Source organism: Artemia franciscana, chromosome 5, assembly GCF_032884065.1.
Source record: "Artemia franciscana chromosome 5, ASM3288406v1, whole genome shotgun sequence".
Lineage (NCBI taxonomy): Eukaryota > Metazoa > Arthropoda > Branchiopoda > Anostraca > Artemiidae > Artemia > Artemia franciscana.
The window spans coordinates 40,955,082-40,972,006 of record NC_088867.1 but is presented as its reverse complement, the minus strand read 5'-3'; the positions used below and the strand labels follow the sequence as shown (position 1 = coordinate 40,972,006).

Here is a 16,925-nt window from a genome sequence, read left to right as displayed (position 1 = left end):
TGCCTTCCTTTTAGCCCTTGAGGGTTGGCAAAAAAGTACAATCTGTATCAATCTGTCACCCTTCATCTGCAGGACGTGCCCAAGCCATCTCAACCTTTCATTATAGGCCTATAGAAAGCGGGTAGAACAACATTTTTTGTATAGTCTACTGTTTGAAAGACGGACAGTCTGCCGGGTGCCCAGAACAATCCATAGGCAATCGTTTTCTCTTTCCTTTTATATGGCACTTGGTATTTACCAAGTTACATATAGCGATCGCAAATTCTGCCCGTCTGTCGGTCTGTCCCGCTTTTGCTAGTTCGGGCACTTTCAGATAAGTTAGGACGATGAAATGTGGCAGGCGTATCAGGGACCAGACCAGACTAAATTATAAATAGTCATTTCCCTGATGCGACCATCTAGGGGGGGAGTGGGGGACAATCAATTTGGAAAAATTAGAAAAAATGAGGTATTTTTAACTTACGAACGGGTGATCGGATCGTAATGAAATTTGATATTTAGAATAATATTGTTTTTCAGAGCTCTTATTTTAAATCCCGAACGGATCCAAAGACATTCGGAGGAGTTGGAGGGGGAAACCTGAAATCTTGGAAAACGCTTAGAGAGGAGGGATCGGGATGAAAATTGGTGGCAAAAGTAAGCAAAAGTCCTAGATACGTGATTGACATGACCGGAACGGATCCACTCTCTTTGGGGGGAGGTGGGGGGAGGGTTAATTCCGAAAAATTAGAATAAATGAGGCATTTTTAACTTACGAAGGAGTGATCGGAGCTCAATGAAATTTGATATTTAGAAGGACCTCGTAACCCAGGTCTCTTATCTTAAATTCCGACCGGATCCAGTTTCATTGGGGAGAGTCGGGGGGACCGGAAATTTTGGAAAACGCTTAGAGTGGAGAGATCAGGATAAAACTTGGTGGGAAGAATAAGCACAAGTCATAGATACGTGATTGATTTAACCGGACGGGATCTGCTCTCTTCGGGGGTGTTGGGGGGACCTAATTCGGTAATACAGAGAAAATAGAAAAAATTAGGTATTTTTAACTTACGAACGGGTGATTGGATCCTAATGAAATTTGATATTTAGGTTATTTAAATGTCGGTTATGCCAAGCAAATGTCATAGATACGTGATTGACGTAACTGGACTGGATCCACTCTCTTTGGGGGAGTTAGGGGGTCCAGTGCTTTGGCGAACTCGGCGCTTCTGGACGTGCTAGGACGATGAAAATCGGTAGGCGTGTCAGGGACCTGCAAAATTGACTTGATAAAGTCGTTCTTCCCGATTCGACCATCTGGGAGGCTGAAAGGAGAGGAAAAATTATTAAAAGAGGTATTTTTAACTTATGAGTTGGTGATCAGGTCTTAATGAATTTCGATATTTAGAAGGACCTCGTGTCTCAGAGCTCTTATTTCAAATCGCGACCGGCATTAAGCCTCTGATTTTCCTTTTAAATCATCTATTGATTCTTAGAATTTTGCTAGAGCTCATGCTATATGAGCTCTTGGCTCATGGCTCTTCCGACCTCGGAACATGTGCCATGTGAGCTTTTAGCTCTTGTTCTGCTTCTTTTTAAATATAAAGCATTTTAGTATAAAAATGTATTTTGAACTATTTATCGACCATTTAAAAGCAAACTTTCTTTCTGGGCTTTAGCGTAGGCAAGTACTGTCGTTTTTTTTTAGTTTTGGTACCAAACTATTTAGAATTGATTGGGGTCTTGCCATAATTTGTAGGGCTTGGATAAAACAAATTAGAGAAATCTAAATTCTCTAATTTGAGAAATTAGAAAATCGACACCTTTTTTCTTCAAAATCTCAGGAAAACTATTTAACTTTTCCTGTTTTTCGCCGTAGATAAAGATATTCAAATTAAACAAAACTTGCATTATTAGAAAGCGTGATTTTTTTTTTTTTTTTTTTTTTTTTTTTTTTTTTTTTTTTTGTTAAATGGAGCAGAACTTTATTTTAAAGCTCATAAGGGTGGAGTTCCTATTAGTGTTTTAGTGTACCTGCTTGTAAAAAGTGAAAATATGCTCAAAGGATTAATATCATTTGATTAACTTGACAGCTTTGAGAGCTCCCTCTTCTGCTATCCGCCTTGATTGAAAACCTGGCAGACACAGGCAACGTATTGTTTTTCCTCTATGTACATTGACAAATGGCTTTAATTTTACTTTAATCAACAATTAAATTAAAAAAAACTATTTTTTTAACTGAGAGTAAGGAGCGATATTAAAACTTAAAACGAACAGAAATTACTCCGTATATTAAAGGGGCTGTTCCCTCCTCAACGCTTCGCTCTATACGCTAAAGTTTGACTATTTCCCTCTACTTTTTAAAACAGTAAAAAACTTTAGCGTAGAGAGCAGGGACGTTGAGGAGGGAACAGCCCCTTTCATATACGGAGTAATTTCTGTCCGTTTTAAGTTTTAATGTCGCTCCTTACTTTCAGTTAAAAAACGTGTTTTTATTTAACTTCTGAACGTTTTTGAATTAATGCGTGTTTTGATTTTGGCTCTCCGCACAACAATAATTAAAACGAAATTTGCATATAATTTTTTTTGCTAAATGGCTTTCTCATAATTTTGATCGGACGATTTTGAGAAAAACAGGAGTGGGAGAGGTTACCCTCCAATTCCTTGGCTGCTTAAAAAGACAACTAGAACTTTTAGTTTTTTACGAACGTTTTTATTAGTAAAAATATACGTAACTTACGAATTAACTTATGTAACGAACTTCTATATTCGTATCTTTATTATGTATATGGGGGGGGGGGGTTCTCCTCCTCGTCAATACTTCGCTCTTTACAGTAAAGCTTAAATGTTGTCCCAATTCCTTAAGAATGACCCCTGAATCACAAAGGCCGTAGAATAAATAGTTGAAATTACTAAAAATATTTTAGCGTAAAGAGCAAGATATTAGGAGGAGACGAACGCCTCATATGCGCAATAATTTCTGTTTGTTTTCAGTTTTAATGCTGCTCCTTACTTTCAGTTGAAAAATCTTTTCAACTGGGGAAAGTTCCCCAAAAAGGAAAAAGTTGGGGGAAAGTTCCCCCAAATAACCCTCTCCCCTTCCCCCCAACCAAAAAATCCCCCCTGAAAACGTCAGTGCACTTCCCAATAACCATTACTATATGTAAACACTGGCCACAGTTTGTAACTTGCAGCCCCTCCCACGGGGAATGTTGGGGAGTAAGTCGTTCCTAAAGACATTTTTATTAGGTTATTCGACTATGCTGAATAAAATGGTTATCTCATAATTTTGGTCCGGTGACTTCGGGGAAAAAATGAGCGCTGGAGGGGGCCTAGGTGCCCTCCAATTTTTTTGGTCACTTAAAAAGGGCACTAGGACTTTTACTTCCGATGAAAATGAGCCTTCTTGTAACATTCTAGGACCACTGGGTCGATACGATCACCCCTGGAAAAAAAAACAACAAAAAACAAATAAACCCGCATCCGTGATTCGTCTTTCCACATTTTTGTAGATAGGAGCTTGAAACTTCTACTGTGGGGTTGTCTGATACGCTGAATCTGATGTTGTGATTTTCGTTAAGATTCTATGACTTTTAAGGGTTGTTTTCCCCTATTTTCTAAAATAAGGTAAGTTTTTTCAGGCTCGTAAATTTTGATGGGTAAAAATAAACTTGATAAAACTTATATATTTGAAATCAGCATTCATTTGGTGTAACTGTTGGTATAAAATTTTGTTTTTTAGGGTTTCGGTTACTATTGAGCCGGGTTGCTCCTTACTACAGTTCGTTACCACGAACTGTTTGATTAGCAAGAGATAATTTATTTTCTTTTTCCTAAACCAGCTTCTCGCTAGCTTTTTGAACTTTTGATAGATTTAGGTTCCCTACCAATTTTTACAAGATTTTTTAGAGTTCCTTGTGGTGCTGGGAAAATTCACTACTGGGCCCTTTGTCTTTGAGATGATTAGCCGACAATGAGACTCTCATTGTCGGTCTAAAGGTCTAGATTCAGTTGGAGACTTGTTTGGACAGAAACTTTTCGGTGATTTTTCTAGGTGTTTAAAACCTTCCTTGGACGGAAAATTGCAGCAAGGAACTCTCTTTTCACGCACTTTTGAGTTATGATGTGGAAGGGTAATTTGCATACTTTTTTTGAGCTTTGTTTCTTCGGTTCAGATTACTTTGTTTGAAATTCTTTTGTTGATTCTTGTTTTTCTACAGTTTATTTTTCAAGTTCTTTCCTCCATTTAGTTTTCGTTTCTTTTTTGTTAGTTAGATTCTCTACTGTACTTGTCGGTCTCGCTGATATATTTGGGTTTTCTTAAGCATAGTCAATGGGTAAGCTACTCTTTAGCCAATGCAATATTAGGAATTCGGTTCCTTTATTTTGATTGGCTAAAGATATTCTGAGCTGTCCTAGACTGCAAATAGAAGGAATACAAAAACCATAACAGAACAAGACTTTGGGACAAGAATGGATCAAAGGTAAAATTATGCAGGCATTTTAGGCTTGCTCTCCCCCTCCTTAGAAGAATTTATTTGGGTGCCCTTGCACAGAAGTGTGTAAAGATACATCAGCGTAAATAAATAGGAAGAACCGGGAGACTTCTACTACTTTTTTTGGCCTAGGAAATCTTTAAAACACAGTTGTTTTATCATTTTGTTGAATTTGTAGGACCTTCTATTTTTTCAGGAGAAAAACGAAAACCTACGATGAACTCGCCAAGTTTTAGTCGATCTGGTCGTCCTTCTTCAAGAAGTATTTCTCATAGTTTGTGCTCTCGATCAAGAAACAGTGACCGTCAGAGCTCACCATCACCAGAGAAATGTCATGGTAAAAAGTCTTCCAAAGGCCAAAGTCCAGATTATGTCTCTCCAAAGCGTTTCCATTCAAGAAGCCGAAGTTTTTCCCCCCTCTCAGATAAGTTTCTGATCAAACGAACCTCCAAATCCCAAAGATATTCTGCTGTTGAAAGCTCTGAGCGTTCGCGGTCAAGAAGCCGTTGCCGTCTTTCCTCTCCCTCTATTAGAAAATTGGGATCCTCAAGATGGGAAAAGTATTGCATCAATAAAAAATCTAGCATGATCTCATCAAATCGTTCGTTTTCAAAAAACCGCACTTCTTCTGAATTCTCAGGGGATTTTTCTAAACGTCAGAGATCTTCAAACGTTCGAATCTCAAGTCGAATCTCATCAAGGTTCTTACGATCGATAAGCCCTGACCACCATCCTTCTTCATCCTTAGACAAATTTCGCAAGCTATCCTCCAGACGGAAAAAATCCCGCAGCAATCGAAGATCCAGCTCAGTTTCGTCAAACTATTCTTCATCAACAAGCTACTGTTCCTCTTTTTCTCCAGAGAAGGTCCGAGCTAGATCACCCTCTAAACGTCGAAGTTATTTTAGCAATGAACGCTCACGTCAGATTTCACCATTGTCAAAAAACCATGACCGTTTTTCTTCCTATGTCCGAGATAGATCATGTAAAAAATCATCAAGACAGGAAAGGTCTCCTAGCAGATCTTCAAGTCGTAATATGTCAAAGCGTCATCGATCAAGAAGTTGGCGTTCTTCTCATTCTTCTGAAAAAACTCGAATGAAACCACCGTCGACCAGATCAAGATCTTCTAGCATTAAAGGCTCACGTCGTATATCGCCCACATTTTCTCTTTCAAGAACTAGTGACCATCATTCTCTCCCCTCCCCAGGTAAATATCGAGGTAGAAAATCTTCAAAATGGAGAAAATCCCATAGTAAGAAAAGGTCCAATCGGCCTTCACAAAAGCGTTCTTCCTCTGAATCTACAAACATTCTGTTTGTAGCTCGCTACTTGAGCATATTAGATGATCAGCTTGGCTCTTTGGCTCCACTTATTCGTTCTATTTTGAAGAAGGCTAAGAAAGCAGAATCAGCCGTTAAAGGAGGCTCTAATGATCTTCTATCGGATGATTCTGTTATGAATGTTCTTGATTTGACTAAAGAGAAGTTAATAGGAAACTTGACATCAGGTGTACTTGAGAAAAGAAATCGAAAACTTACAAAGAGGGGAATTGATTATATTTTAGCTTTATATAAGTTACACTCTCAAATGCTATGGCTCACAATGTCGGCGGAAGTGGTGGAGAATAGGCCCTCGACATCCTCTCAGCTGCCCACCCATCCTGATTTTTCTATGGAAGTTAATGCTCCAGATTTGTCAAACCAAGCACCTGCGAGAAATCACTGAGGAGTCATTATTTTGAACCGAAGTTTTTTTTTTTTAAATCCATTTCATTTTAGTCGTTTATCTTGATTCTATGTTCGCTGACGATTTTTTTCTCCTTCAACATTCATATCTTGATTTTTTTAGGTTATTTTATGTAAAGGTAATTATCTGAAGCATAGCTGTATGCAAAATAAGCCCTCCTCCCTTCCGAGACAGAGCTGTCACTCCTTTGGATTTCTCTGAGGTTGGGATCTTGATAAAATATCTTTTGAAAATGATGCATCCCCATCTTCTAAGTTTTCTTAATTAATTAAATTACCGCATAGTCTTAGAAACTATATGGTAGTAAAGTTTGGCTTATATATTTCTTATCAGTCCTTTAGGTGCGGGTGGAGGTTGGGAGGAAGAGTTGGGGTGTATTAAGCCTTTCTGGGAAGTCAAACAAGAACTTGTATATCCTTGATAAAGAAAATAGTTTTGAAGTCAGAGTTTCCCCAACGGGTCCAACTGTTAAAAAAAAAGAAGTCGTTACTACGAGCTCTTTTGGTTAGTGTAATTTTCTTGACACAAACCCGCTTGGCTATGCAGCCCTTAAAATATGGGATACCTGGGTGTCTTTCTTTATATATATATATATATATATATATATATATATATATATATATATATAAAGAACCAATAAAGAGCCAATATAAATCATTCATGAATGGTATCCAAGGTTCTCTAGGGGATCAAGCGCTCTCCAGGGAAAAATCTCTTAGAACAAACTTAGAATTTTTTTTTTTAATTTGGGTGCATCTTGAACTTTCAAATATTTAAAAGAGTATTCAATGGAGAATCTAATAGTATTGAGCTATTTGAACCTGCACTGGTTTTTATGATAAGTTTTACAATAAAATTGTAGTAAACAGGGGTAACTTTGTTTTATTATTTGTGACGTGGATCTATGATAATATCCATTAAGAGATGTCTCTTAGGGGGATAGGTCTCCCATGCGGCTGGTCAATATTGAGGGAATTCCCAGTATTCCATCTGCACAGTACATGATGCTTGAGTCGCTAAGAATGTAATTTGATATCCATCTTTTTGCCCTAGGAAGCAAGTACATTTGAATGTATTAAGTACTAAAAGCACCTATCGATTTTGAAGTCAAATCTGGGAGATAATTGCTTGATATTTGAGAGAGAATAAACTAGAATATTTTCAAAACTAGAAATACACAATAAATTGTTTAAAATATATTCAAGGCCCACTTCATGGTATTAATTTTAGTTGATTATACACATAGATTCTCAAACAGTTTTTGATATATTGCCGCATTAAGGCAAGGGAAATTTACTATAACCTTATCTGTTTTCCAACCATCTATAAAAATCAGGAAATACTTCTTATATTTTATCAGATTCAGCAAACTTTCTGCACATACGGGAGGGGAGAAAAGGAAGTCAATTAAGGGGGGGGAGGTAGTATCAAACTCCACTGGGAAGTATGGGAGAATGTTGGGCAGTAGACTCCGTAGGAACTGCGAATTTCTTTTAAATATTTGTTTATTTCAAAGATACGCCACTAAAGGTGGGATCATTTAGCCGTTCATGAAATATGTGTATACGTAATATATATATATATATATATATATATATATATATATATATATATATATATATATATATATATATATAATATCATATTTATGGTTTTTGCTTCAAATTTTGAGATTATTCCTAAATCAGTCTTGGATATTGTTAATTCTTAGAGATAGCCCTGCCCCAAGGCTGAGAGGATTAGAAAAACTTTCCATACTAAATTGTCTTTATTGCAGTAATTGCTTAATAGGATTTTAGCTAAGATACCTCTGTACGGTTTTATATAAATATAATTTTATTTGGATGCGATTATAGCTTGAGTGCCTTTAGCTGATATTTGTGAAAACAGAATTGAATCTTGGCAGAAATTCGGTCGGTATGTGAATTGAATGATGTTTTGATTTCCTGTCACCTGCCTTAGCAAAGCAGAGAACCTCTCAAAGAGTGTCTATACATGACGAATTTTATGAGACCTGCACCTGAAGTATTTTACTCTAATTAGTCATCTATGAATGACCTGGTTTATGACCCTCTACAAAAATTGCTAATGAGTCCAGTCAGTGTTGAGTGACAAGAGAGTGGGGCAGTGTAAAAATTCTTTGCTGTATTTCTACGAGTCTCATCGTTTTTAGAATCTTATATTTAACTAAACATTTTTGGAGAAAGCTTTGTTTCAATAAAGCTTTTTTCAATTTCTCACTCAGAGTTGTATATAGGGTAAACCACTGTAGTTTTTGTTCTTTTTTTGGGTTGTATGATAATTATATGACTGTAAATGCCTTAACTTATGGTTTTATTTTGGATTTACCACTTTTTCCGAGGAAAAAATACTGATTTTGAAAAGTGTGTTAGATATTATTGTCTAACTGTAATAGTTTGAGGCCTTTCAGTTAAATTCTGAAAATGTCCTTGATCTTCGCATGATCATACATCCCAGTCTAATAAGTTTCAGTTGCTCACCAGATTTGGGTTCAGTTTGAAGATATAACCAAATTTCAATACTCACAAACTTATATTTATTCACTTAAACGTTACCTTTAGTTTATGCAGCTACTCGTTATTTTATCACTACTTTCGGTTTAATTTTCCACTCCGATTATGAACTTTTGTTGAAGTTAGCTGTTCTTAAGGAGGCGCTAGACGGTCAATCATTTTGATCAACTTCCGTCAGTCGATTGACTCAAGTATATATCAAGTCGATAGACGGTCAATCATTTTGATCAACTTCCGTCAGTCGATTGACTCAAGTATATATCAAGTCGATAGACGGTCAATCATTTTGATCAACTTTCGTCAGTCGATTGACTCAAGTATAAATCAAGTCGATAGATGGTCAATCATTTTGATCAACTTCCGTCAGTCGATTGACTCAAGTATATATCAAGTCGATAGACGGTCAATCATTTTGACCAACTTCCGTCAGTCGATTGACTCAAGTATATATCAAGTCGATAGACGGTCAATCATTTTAATCAACTTCCGTCAGTCGATTGACTCAAGTATAAATCAAGTCGATAGACGGTCAATCATTTTGATCAACTTCCGTCAGTCGATTGACTCAAGTATAAATCAAGTCGATAGACGGTCAATCATTTTGATCAACTTCTGTCAGTCGATTGACTCAAGTATGATTGACCGTCTAGGAACCTGTTTGACAATCGAGTCAAGCGTTGACGGTGATTGATAGAAAGTTTGAATGACTCAATCATTTGAATCAAAAGCAGTGTGTTAGATTAGCTTTGGCCGAGATTGAAGGGTCCATTGAAGATCAATTGAAGCACACGTCAATGGATCGATGGAAACTTTTGGTCAAAATGATTCACCGTCTAAGACCTCTTTTAGACTATCCAACTACCCGAAGTGAGAAGAAATAGGTGCTTAGTTTAGTGTTCTTGCGAGAGGGGATTTATGGTGGAGTTTGGAAAATTCTAGCTTCTAAAATACAACACTGTAGGAGGAATTATATTATATACAATTTTTAAATTGTGTTAAATTCCTAAACAATATATAAACTAATAACCAACTCCTCTCACCCCTGATAATACCAGTTACGTCCATAGGCTATATACGAAAGTTTGGGGATTTTTTGATAAAACCATTACTTTTTTCTGCCTATTTCTCACCAATAGTTGGCTCATAATATCCAATGAAATCAATAATAATAATAATAAAAATGCACGGACATATACCTCTATAGCCTATATGGCCTCACTAGGCATAAACCTAGCCTATTATATTAAATCACACTGAAAATTATTGAAGGTATTAGCTTATGCTGTGGTTTTTAGACACTTTTTCCTTAGCTGGATAAATATTTTATACAATAATTCCTATGATCTCAGCAGAATTTTTAGCCACAGCCACACCAGATTTTTTTTTTCCATTTAAGAAATAGAAATTAAAAATCTTCAAAATCGTAAAAAAACAGGATTTAGAAAAGGTATGATTCTCAAAACACTTCCCCTCTGCCCCATTAGAATTGTAGATCAATTTTGAAAATTTTAGTTTAATACCATGAAAAATTTCGAAGATCATTAGAAATTAATAAGATCATCATAACCTTAATATATCAAAGCCCAAAATCAGAGCAGAGCTTATTTATATAGTTGCCATTGATTACTGTATAGGTCTTATTACCTTTTACAGCAATGTAAGTATATCCTCTACCCCGTAATAAAATCCGCAATAGCCTACTGAATATTAGTATATCTATGCTTCATTTGTCAAATGTAAAAAACTTCAACTCGCTACACAATAAAGCTCTAGTTTACGCTCGGAAACAAACCATTTGAATTTTTTAACAAAATAATGTTGTATGCAGTGTCCGAGTCTGAATGACAGTGACTAATGACGTTGGGCTTTCTAGACTCAAAACAAGTTTGTTAAATATCAAGAAATGATGCTGAAAACGATATTGATGTATGTCAAATTCCTTTGTCCGATTTTCAATAATTAACGGATAGTAATGAAATTATTATAAAAGGAAAGAATACGCTGATACTATTGGATGAAATGCGCAGATTACAGCTTCGTTATGATGTAGGTGTTTTAACGCCACTGAAGTTTTCCGCGACCGTATGTTTTTCGCCACCCAGGAAATCTTGCATAATCTAGAGGATATGTTGGGTCGGAATAGACAGATTAGGTTAGTTCATGTCTATGTCTATGTCCATGTCTGTGTCTATATCTATGTTTATGTCTATGCTTTTGTCTGTATCTGTGTCTATGTCCATGTCTATTTCTATGTCTATGCCTATGTCTGTTCTTATGCTCAACCATGTAATGATCCTTGCCTTACAGAGGTCGGGGGAGCATGACGGTTTCAAATCCGCAAATGAGGAGGGTTGGGCTGTGGGCTTGCGACCCACACCCAGGATCTTGAGGGGCAACTCTCAGGGGAAAAACAACTGCAACTGAAGCGTCTACAACAGCCTCGGATACATCACCTCCCCAGATAACGACCCCGCATGCCCCCGGACCCGATTTTTGACTGCGAAACAGAATCTAAAGATGGGTTTTTGGAACGTGAGAACATGAACCAGATTTCCGAGACAGAGCCAGTTGTTAAAGAGATGAGACAGCACCTCATCAATATACTCGTTCTCAGTGAAATAAGGTGGACTGGAAATGGATTAGAGAAGTTCTGTGATAGAAATACCATGGCATTTAGTGGACACCCTTCCGTCCAACGCGCTGGTGTAGGACTTCTGATGTTGCCACCTGCACACAAAGCAATGACAAACTGGAATCCAGTTAACGAACGCATAATGACACCTCGCTTCGTGTCAAATCACACAAAAATGGCCATCATCACCTGCTACGCTCCAACTAACGAAGCTGATGAAGAGGAGAAAGATGCTTTCTATAACATGCTACACTCGGCCACCAAAGACGTTCCCAAGCATAATATACTCTGTGTGGCTGGCGATCTAAATGCTAAAGTCAGTGCAGACTGCCAGTACTGCCCTGAAGTTCTAGGCCCACATGGCATGGGAGAGATAAATGAGAATGGTACACTGCTAATCGATTAGGCGGTATTATGTTCGCAACGATTTGATAATAGGCGGTATTATGTTCGACCACAATTCACAATTGCATTCACAATAACCGCAATTTTTGATTGTCCTTCTTTTTTGAGGAAGGGACGCTCTTAAGAAGTTCACAAAGCCATAACTTAAATTTCACCTTTACCCCCCCCCCCTCCCACACACACACACACATTTAAAAACAAATCAAATTCTGACAAGCAGGATAAACTGAATTTTTTCCCAATGAAATGCATTCTAAAAGTAATCAAAACTACAATGGAAGGAAGAAATACATTATTATAGCACTACTCAAAAAAGAAGTAAGTAAAAGAAATGCTGGGATTGTCGATCACCTTCCAGAAGAATAAAAATACAATAAAAGTTAAAGTTTCTATTCTATGAAAGATAGACAGGAAAGGGAATGGAATGCACGCCATAATTTCTAAATTCAATTGCAATTGTTCATTTGCGATGATCGGGACCTAGAACCCTTACTAGAACACTGGATTTGTTTTTAAATGTGTAAGGGGGGGGGGGGTAAAGGTGAAGGTTTAAGTCATGGCTTTGTCAACTTCTTAAGAGCGTCCCTTCCTCAAAAAAGAAGGACAATCAAAAATTGGGGTTATGATCCGCCTTTGTATTGACATTAAAAAAAGAACTGTGTGTTAAAACAGCTCAATCCTGTTTTATTTCAAAAGTAGGCTGCACAAAAAGTTTGGTTCAATATTACTTTGTAGGGGCATAATAAGAGAAAGGTTGAGACGACAAGGGCACTTTTTGCAAAATGAAGGATGGCAGATTACCAAATATTGTCCTTTTTTCCAACCGTCTAGAGCTAAAGGGACAGCAGGCCCTACACGATTGGGATGAGAGAATGTCGTTAAGAAAAGTTATAGGGAAAGGGAGCTTCGGGGGAGCATATTAGGAGGAAGGCTTAATTTGATTAAATAGATTGAGATGAATGAGGAGCGTGTATAGCTGTGTTGGCCTCAAATAGCTTGGTGCTGCAGTGAGTAGTTAGCAGAAGTAATAGTAGTAGATTTGTTGAATAAGTGTAGAATGCAGTTTGACGTATTCATTTTGGTCCAACTTCTATTTGCTTAACATGTCGTTAATTTGACAAACATCATTCCTTATTCACGGTTTTAAAACAACCAATTGTATAATGTTAATATATGCTTTTCCATTATATCGAAAACATTGTCATGAATGTCAAACTTATTAACGTGAGAACATTTTGGAAAAAAATATATTTGAATTTTCATTCAAAAATACACGTTTGAATGAATACATGTTTTGTTGATAAAACAATATATTGCAAGAAACGTGCTCAAAAATGTTGATATAATATAAGTAACTGTTTCAAATCACAAAATATAAATAGTTGTCTAAAAATGGAAGCATAGGAAACTAAGAAACGAGTACATTTTCTCAGTAGTAGCTTAAAATACATAGTCGTGATTTGATAGCAGTAACAATTTAGTGACTCCAAACTTGGGAGATTTTCTTGTTAACGGAGTGGAAAACTACAGATCTACAAGAGGCTGGATACTTTATAACCCTAAGCAATACTCTGCACATTCGGCATCAGTTATCTATCGTAATATTTAAAACATGTTAGTCAAAGAAAAAGATAAAGTATAAGAATCTAGAGTTGGTAGCAATATAAGAGAGAACAATTATCAGTAGAGTTAAAATTATTAACAAAACTAGGAGCTATTTTGTCTGCTCCTAATCTAATAATCTTCAAAGTACCCAACTTTTTGGGTACTTCAACTCAATGTTTTATTACTGCTTTCTACCCCGAGATGGGATACGCTCTATACTTCTTTGTCAAATACCCAATCAACAACCTTGATTAACTCCAGTTTTTATACCAAATCAAGTACTAACGCTTTTTTCCATCTTAAAAGAAACAATATTGGCATTCCTGCTTAACACTAACTACTGCTTATCTGGTAAATTTCACTTAGTGACACAATGAATCAATGACAAACATACTGAAAGGGCTGATCAAATAAATATCAAATCCTAGATAAAATCACTAATCTAATCGTACCACAGCATCACATATACTTAAGCAATCTTGGATATTCATATCTTTAAGTGCGTCTGTTCATTCATGCCCAGTTCACATCTACGTAAGGTGGCTGTGTAGTTTTTTTTGTACATAATTTAGAACATACGAAGTCGATTGGTTATTTTAGAATAGGCTTTCCACTTCTCGGCCTTTTAACTTAGTAGGTAAATACAAAAATATGCAATTGTTTGTTAATACTATGTTAATATATATATATATATATATATATATATATATATATATATATATATATATATATATATATATATATATATATATGTTAATATGAATATATATATATATATATATATATATATATATATATATATGAAAGGGGTATCTTACTTTAATCCTATCACTTCTGATTCTTATAAAGCGCACTAGATCTTTCAGTTTGCAATGAAATGAGCCCTCTCCAAATTTTCTACAGTCACCCCTTTCAATACGACGCAGGGGCGAGAAAAACAAGAGCTAAGATCTCATACAGCACCTGTGACGAGATATCAGATCCGGTCCGGTTATGTCAATCATGCATCTAGATCTTGTTCTTATTCTTCCCATCATATTTCATCTCGATCTCTCCCCTCTAAGCGTTTTCCAAGTTTCCGGTTTTCAAGATTTCCGTTTCCCCCTTCACCCTTCAATGTCTCCAGATCCGATCCGAACTGAAAATGGAGAATCTGAGACATGACATCTTTTCATATGTCGAGTTTCATTGAGATCCGATCACCCATTCGTGAGATAAACATACCTCATTTTCACGATTTCCTCTCCCTACAGCCCTCTCTTCGCCACCAGATGGTTGAATCGGGGACACGACTGTTATCAAGTCAATTTGTGTAGGTCCTTGACACACCTACCAGTTTCCACCGTCCCAGCACGTCCAGAAGCACCGAACTCGCTAAAGCACTGGAAATCCCCCCCCCCAACTCCCCAACAGAGAGCAGATCTGGTCTGGTTATGTCAAAGACGTATCTAAGACTTGTGCTTATTCTTCCCACCAAGTTTAATCCCGATCTATTCCACTCTAAGCGTTTTCCAAGATTTCCAGTTTCCCCCTCCAACTCCCCCCAGTATCACTGGATCTGGTCTAGATTTAAAATAAGAACTCTGAGACACGAGATCCTTCTAAGTATAAAATCTCATTAAGATCTGATCATCCGTTTGTACGTTAAAAATACCTCATTTTATCTAATTTTTCCGAATTAACCGTCCTTCCACTCCCCCCCCCAGATGGTCTAATCGGGGAAGTGACTATTTCTAATTTAATCTGGTCTGGTCCCTGATACGCCTACCAACCTTCAGCGACTGCTATAGTGATCACGTATCTAGTTTCGGATCTTGTCAATGTAAAAATTGGGGTGGTCCGTGATTCAAATCTGAGACCTCTTAAGAGCAACAATCATTTGTTTTATAGGCAAATAAAATTCTCCTCAACTATCTCGTTCACTTGCTCCCCCCCCCCCAGATGGTCGAATCGGGGAAGAGACTATTTCTAATTTAATCTGGTCTGGTCCCTGATACGCCTGCCAACTTTTATCTTCCTAGCTTATCTGGAAGTGCCCGAACTAGCAAAACCGGGACCGACAGACAGACAGACCGACGGACAGAAATTACGATCGCTATGTGTCACTTGGTAAATACTAAGTGTCATAAAAAGAAAAAAAAAACATAGAGGCCAAATTGTTCTTAATGAAGTACTCCAAAATGGGGGCGCTTTGATATTGCTGTCTCTCTTTGCGCTTCTTACTAAGCACTGGAAACAGCTTGTTTTATTATTTATTTTCAGTTGAGTTCTGAAGCAAGGGGCAGTACTCAGGGGAGAGGAGCTATGGGGTTTGAATCCCCATTCTCGCCAAAATTTTTGTCCGTCTCGTAAAAACGTCACAAAAATGTAATTAAACACATTTTGGATGTGTTTTTGTTTATAAACCCCCCGAAAAAAAAATCCTGGCTACGGTTCCTTTTGAAATATCAGGGTTTTCCTTAAAAAAAGGTTCTTGCATTTACGACTGGGTTAGGTCGGAGAGGAGGAATTATAGTTGGTTTATAATCATTAAAAAACAGTAACATCGCCGTTTCAGGATCGCCCATTTTCTTGCCTATCCTCAGTAGGGAATACTGACAGGATTGACCAGCGCTGTGTCATTAACAGGGAAAGTGGTGCTTCTAGACACGTTAATACAATATATCCTATCCAAATTAGCATTAATTGCCACGTCCACAATATCTGTACTTAGAAAAAAATCAACTGCCACAATGCTGGCCCTATCCCACCAATCTTCTCTGAACCATTTTGTCACTTCTCTGTTTGATAATCCAGCAAGTTTACGAATGCCTTCACTTGGCCTGAACAGAATGTCGAAAGTAGTGGGAGTCAACTCTGCCATTGCTGCCCACGGGTAGTTTGAGTAGGATCGCCTGTTCATAGCATGTTTTATAAAAGCTTTGAGTGATGGTAGGGTCTGCTTATCGCCCCATTCCTGGAAAAAAAAAATTCAGATAAAAAGCTGATATTTATCTTTGTTTGAAGAAAAGATATGATTCGTCCAATTGTCGTTTCAAGTGTTCCCGCAATAATGGTTGAAAACTGTTTGAGATATTGTCTGGTTTACGAATGCTAATATCTTTTTAATAAATTAGGAGTTTCTCCATAACTATTACCCGTATATGCCCCCAAACTAATGAACATGCATACACTGACACACACACTCACAAATGGACACACATAAACACATACACACACACATACAAGAGACCTCACTATTGTCCATGCCACATCTGCCGACCATATCAATTCTAGGGCGCCCTAGAAAGAAGTGTATAATATAGGAAGGTCAATAAGTGCTCCAATTAATGCCTTTAGATGTCTTGCTGAAAATTTTGATGCAGCTGTTCTGAAGAATAGTCACAGAAGAGTACACAATAGTAACTGAAGATAGTCACATGTGCGGAATTACACTCGCAACGGTTGGAAAAGATTCAAAAAAGGGCTGTAAACGACTTCAATGGAAAAGTGGTAGTGCCTGATTCGACACCCAAATGAGAACACAAT

The 16,925-nt window shown here is 37.1% G+C and overlaps 3 protein-coding genes across 4 annotated transcripts in view; 2 read left to right on the top strand and 1 right to left on the bottom strand.

Moving 5' to 3' along the window:
- The window catches only part of LOC136027413 (serine/arginine repetitive matrix protein 2-like), a 54,441-nt gene extending 46,593 nt beyond the window's left edge, over nt 1–7,848 (top strand). Inside the window, exon 5 of the mRNA XM_065704653.1 lies at nt 4,669–7,848. Coding sequence (XP_065560725.1) covers nt 4,669–6,200 — 1,532 coding nt within the window. The 3' untranslated portion in view covers nt 6,201–7,848. The remainder of the gene's footprint in view (nt 1–4,668) is intronic.
- Nucleotides 7,849–11,229: 3,381 nt separating this feature from the next.
- Nucleotides 11,230–11,793, top strand: LOC136027735 (craniofacial development protein 2-like). The gene has a single exon (XM_065705191.1). The coding sequence runs from the start codon at nt 11,230–11,232 to the stop codon at nt 11,791–11,793; it is 564 nt and encodes a 187-aa protein (XP_065561263.1).
- Nucleotides 11,794–14,204: 2,411 nt separating this feature from the next.
- Nucleotides 14,205–16,925, bottom strand: part of LOC136027412 (PI-PLC X domain-containing protein 1-like) — a 50,932-nt gene continuing 48,211 nt past the window's right edge. For both annotated transcript variants that reach the window (XM_065704650.1, XM_065704652.1), the window contains exon 6: nt 14,205–16,353. In XM_065704650.1, the coding sequence (XP_065560722.1) occupies nt 15,979–16,353 (375 nt within the window). In that variant the 3' untranslated portion in view covers nt 14,205–15,978. The remainder of the gene's footprint in view (nt 16,354–16,925) is intronic.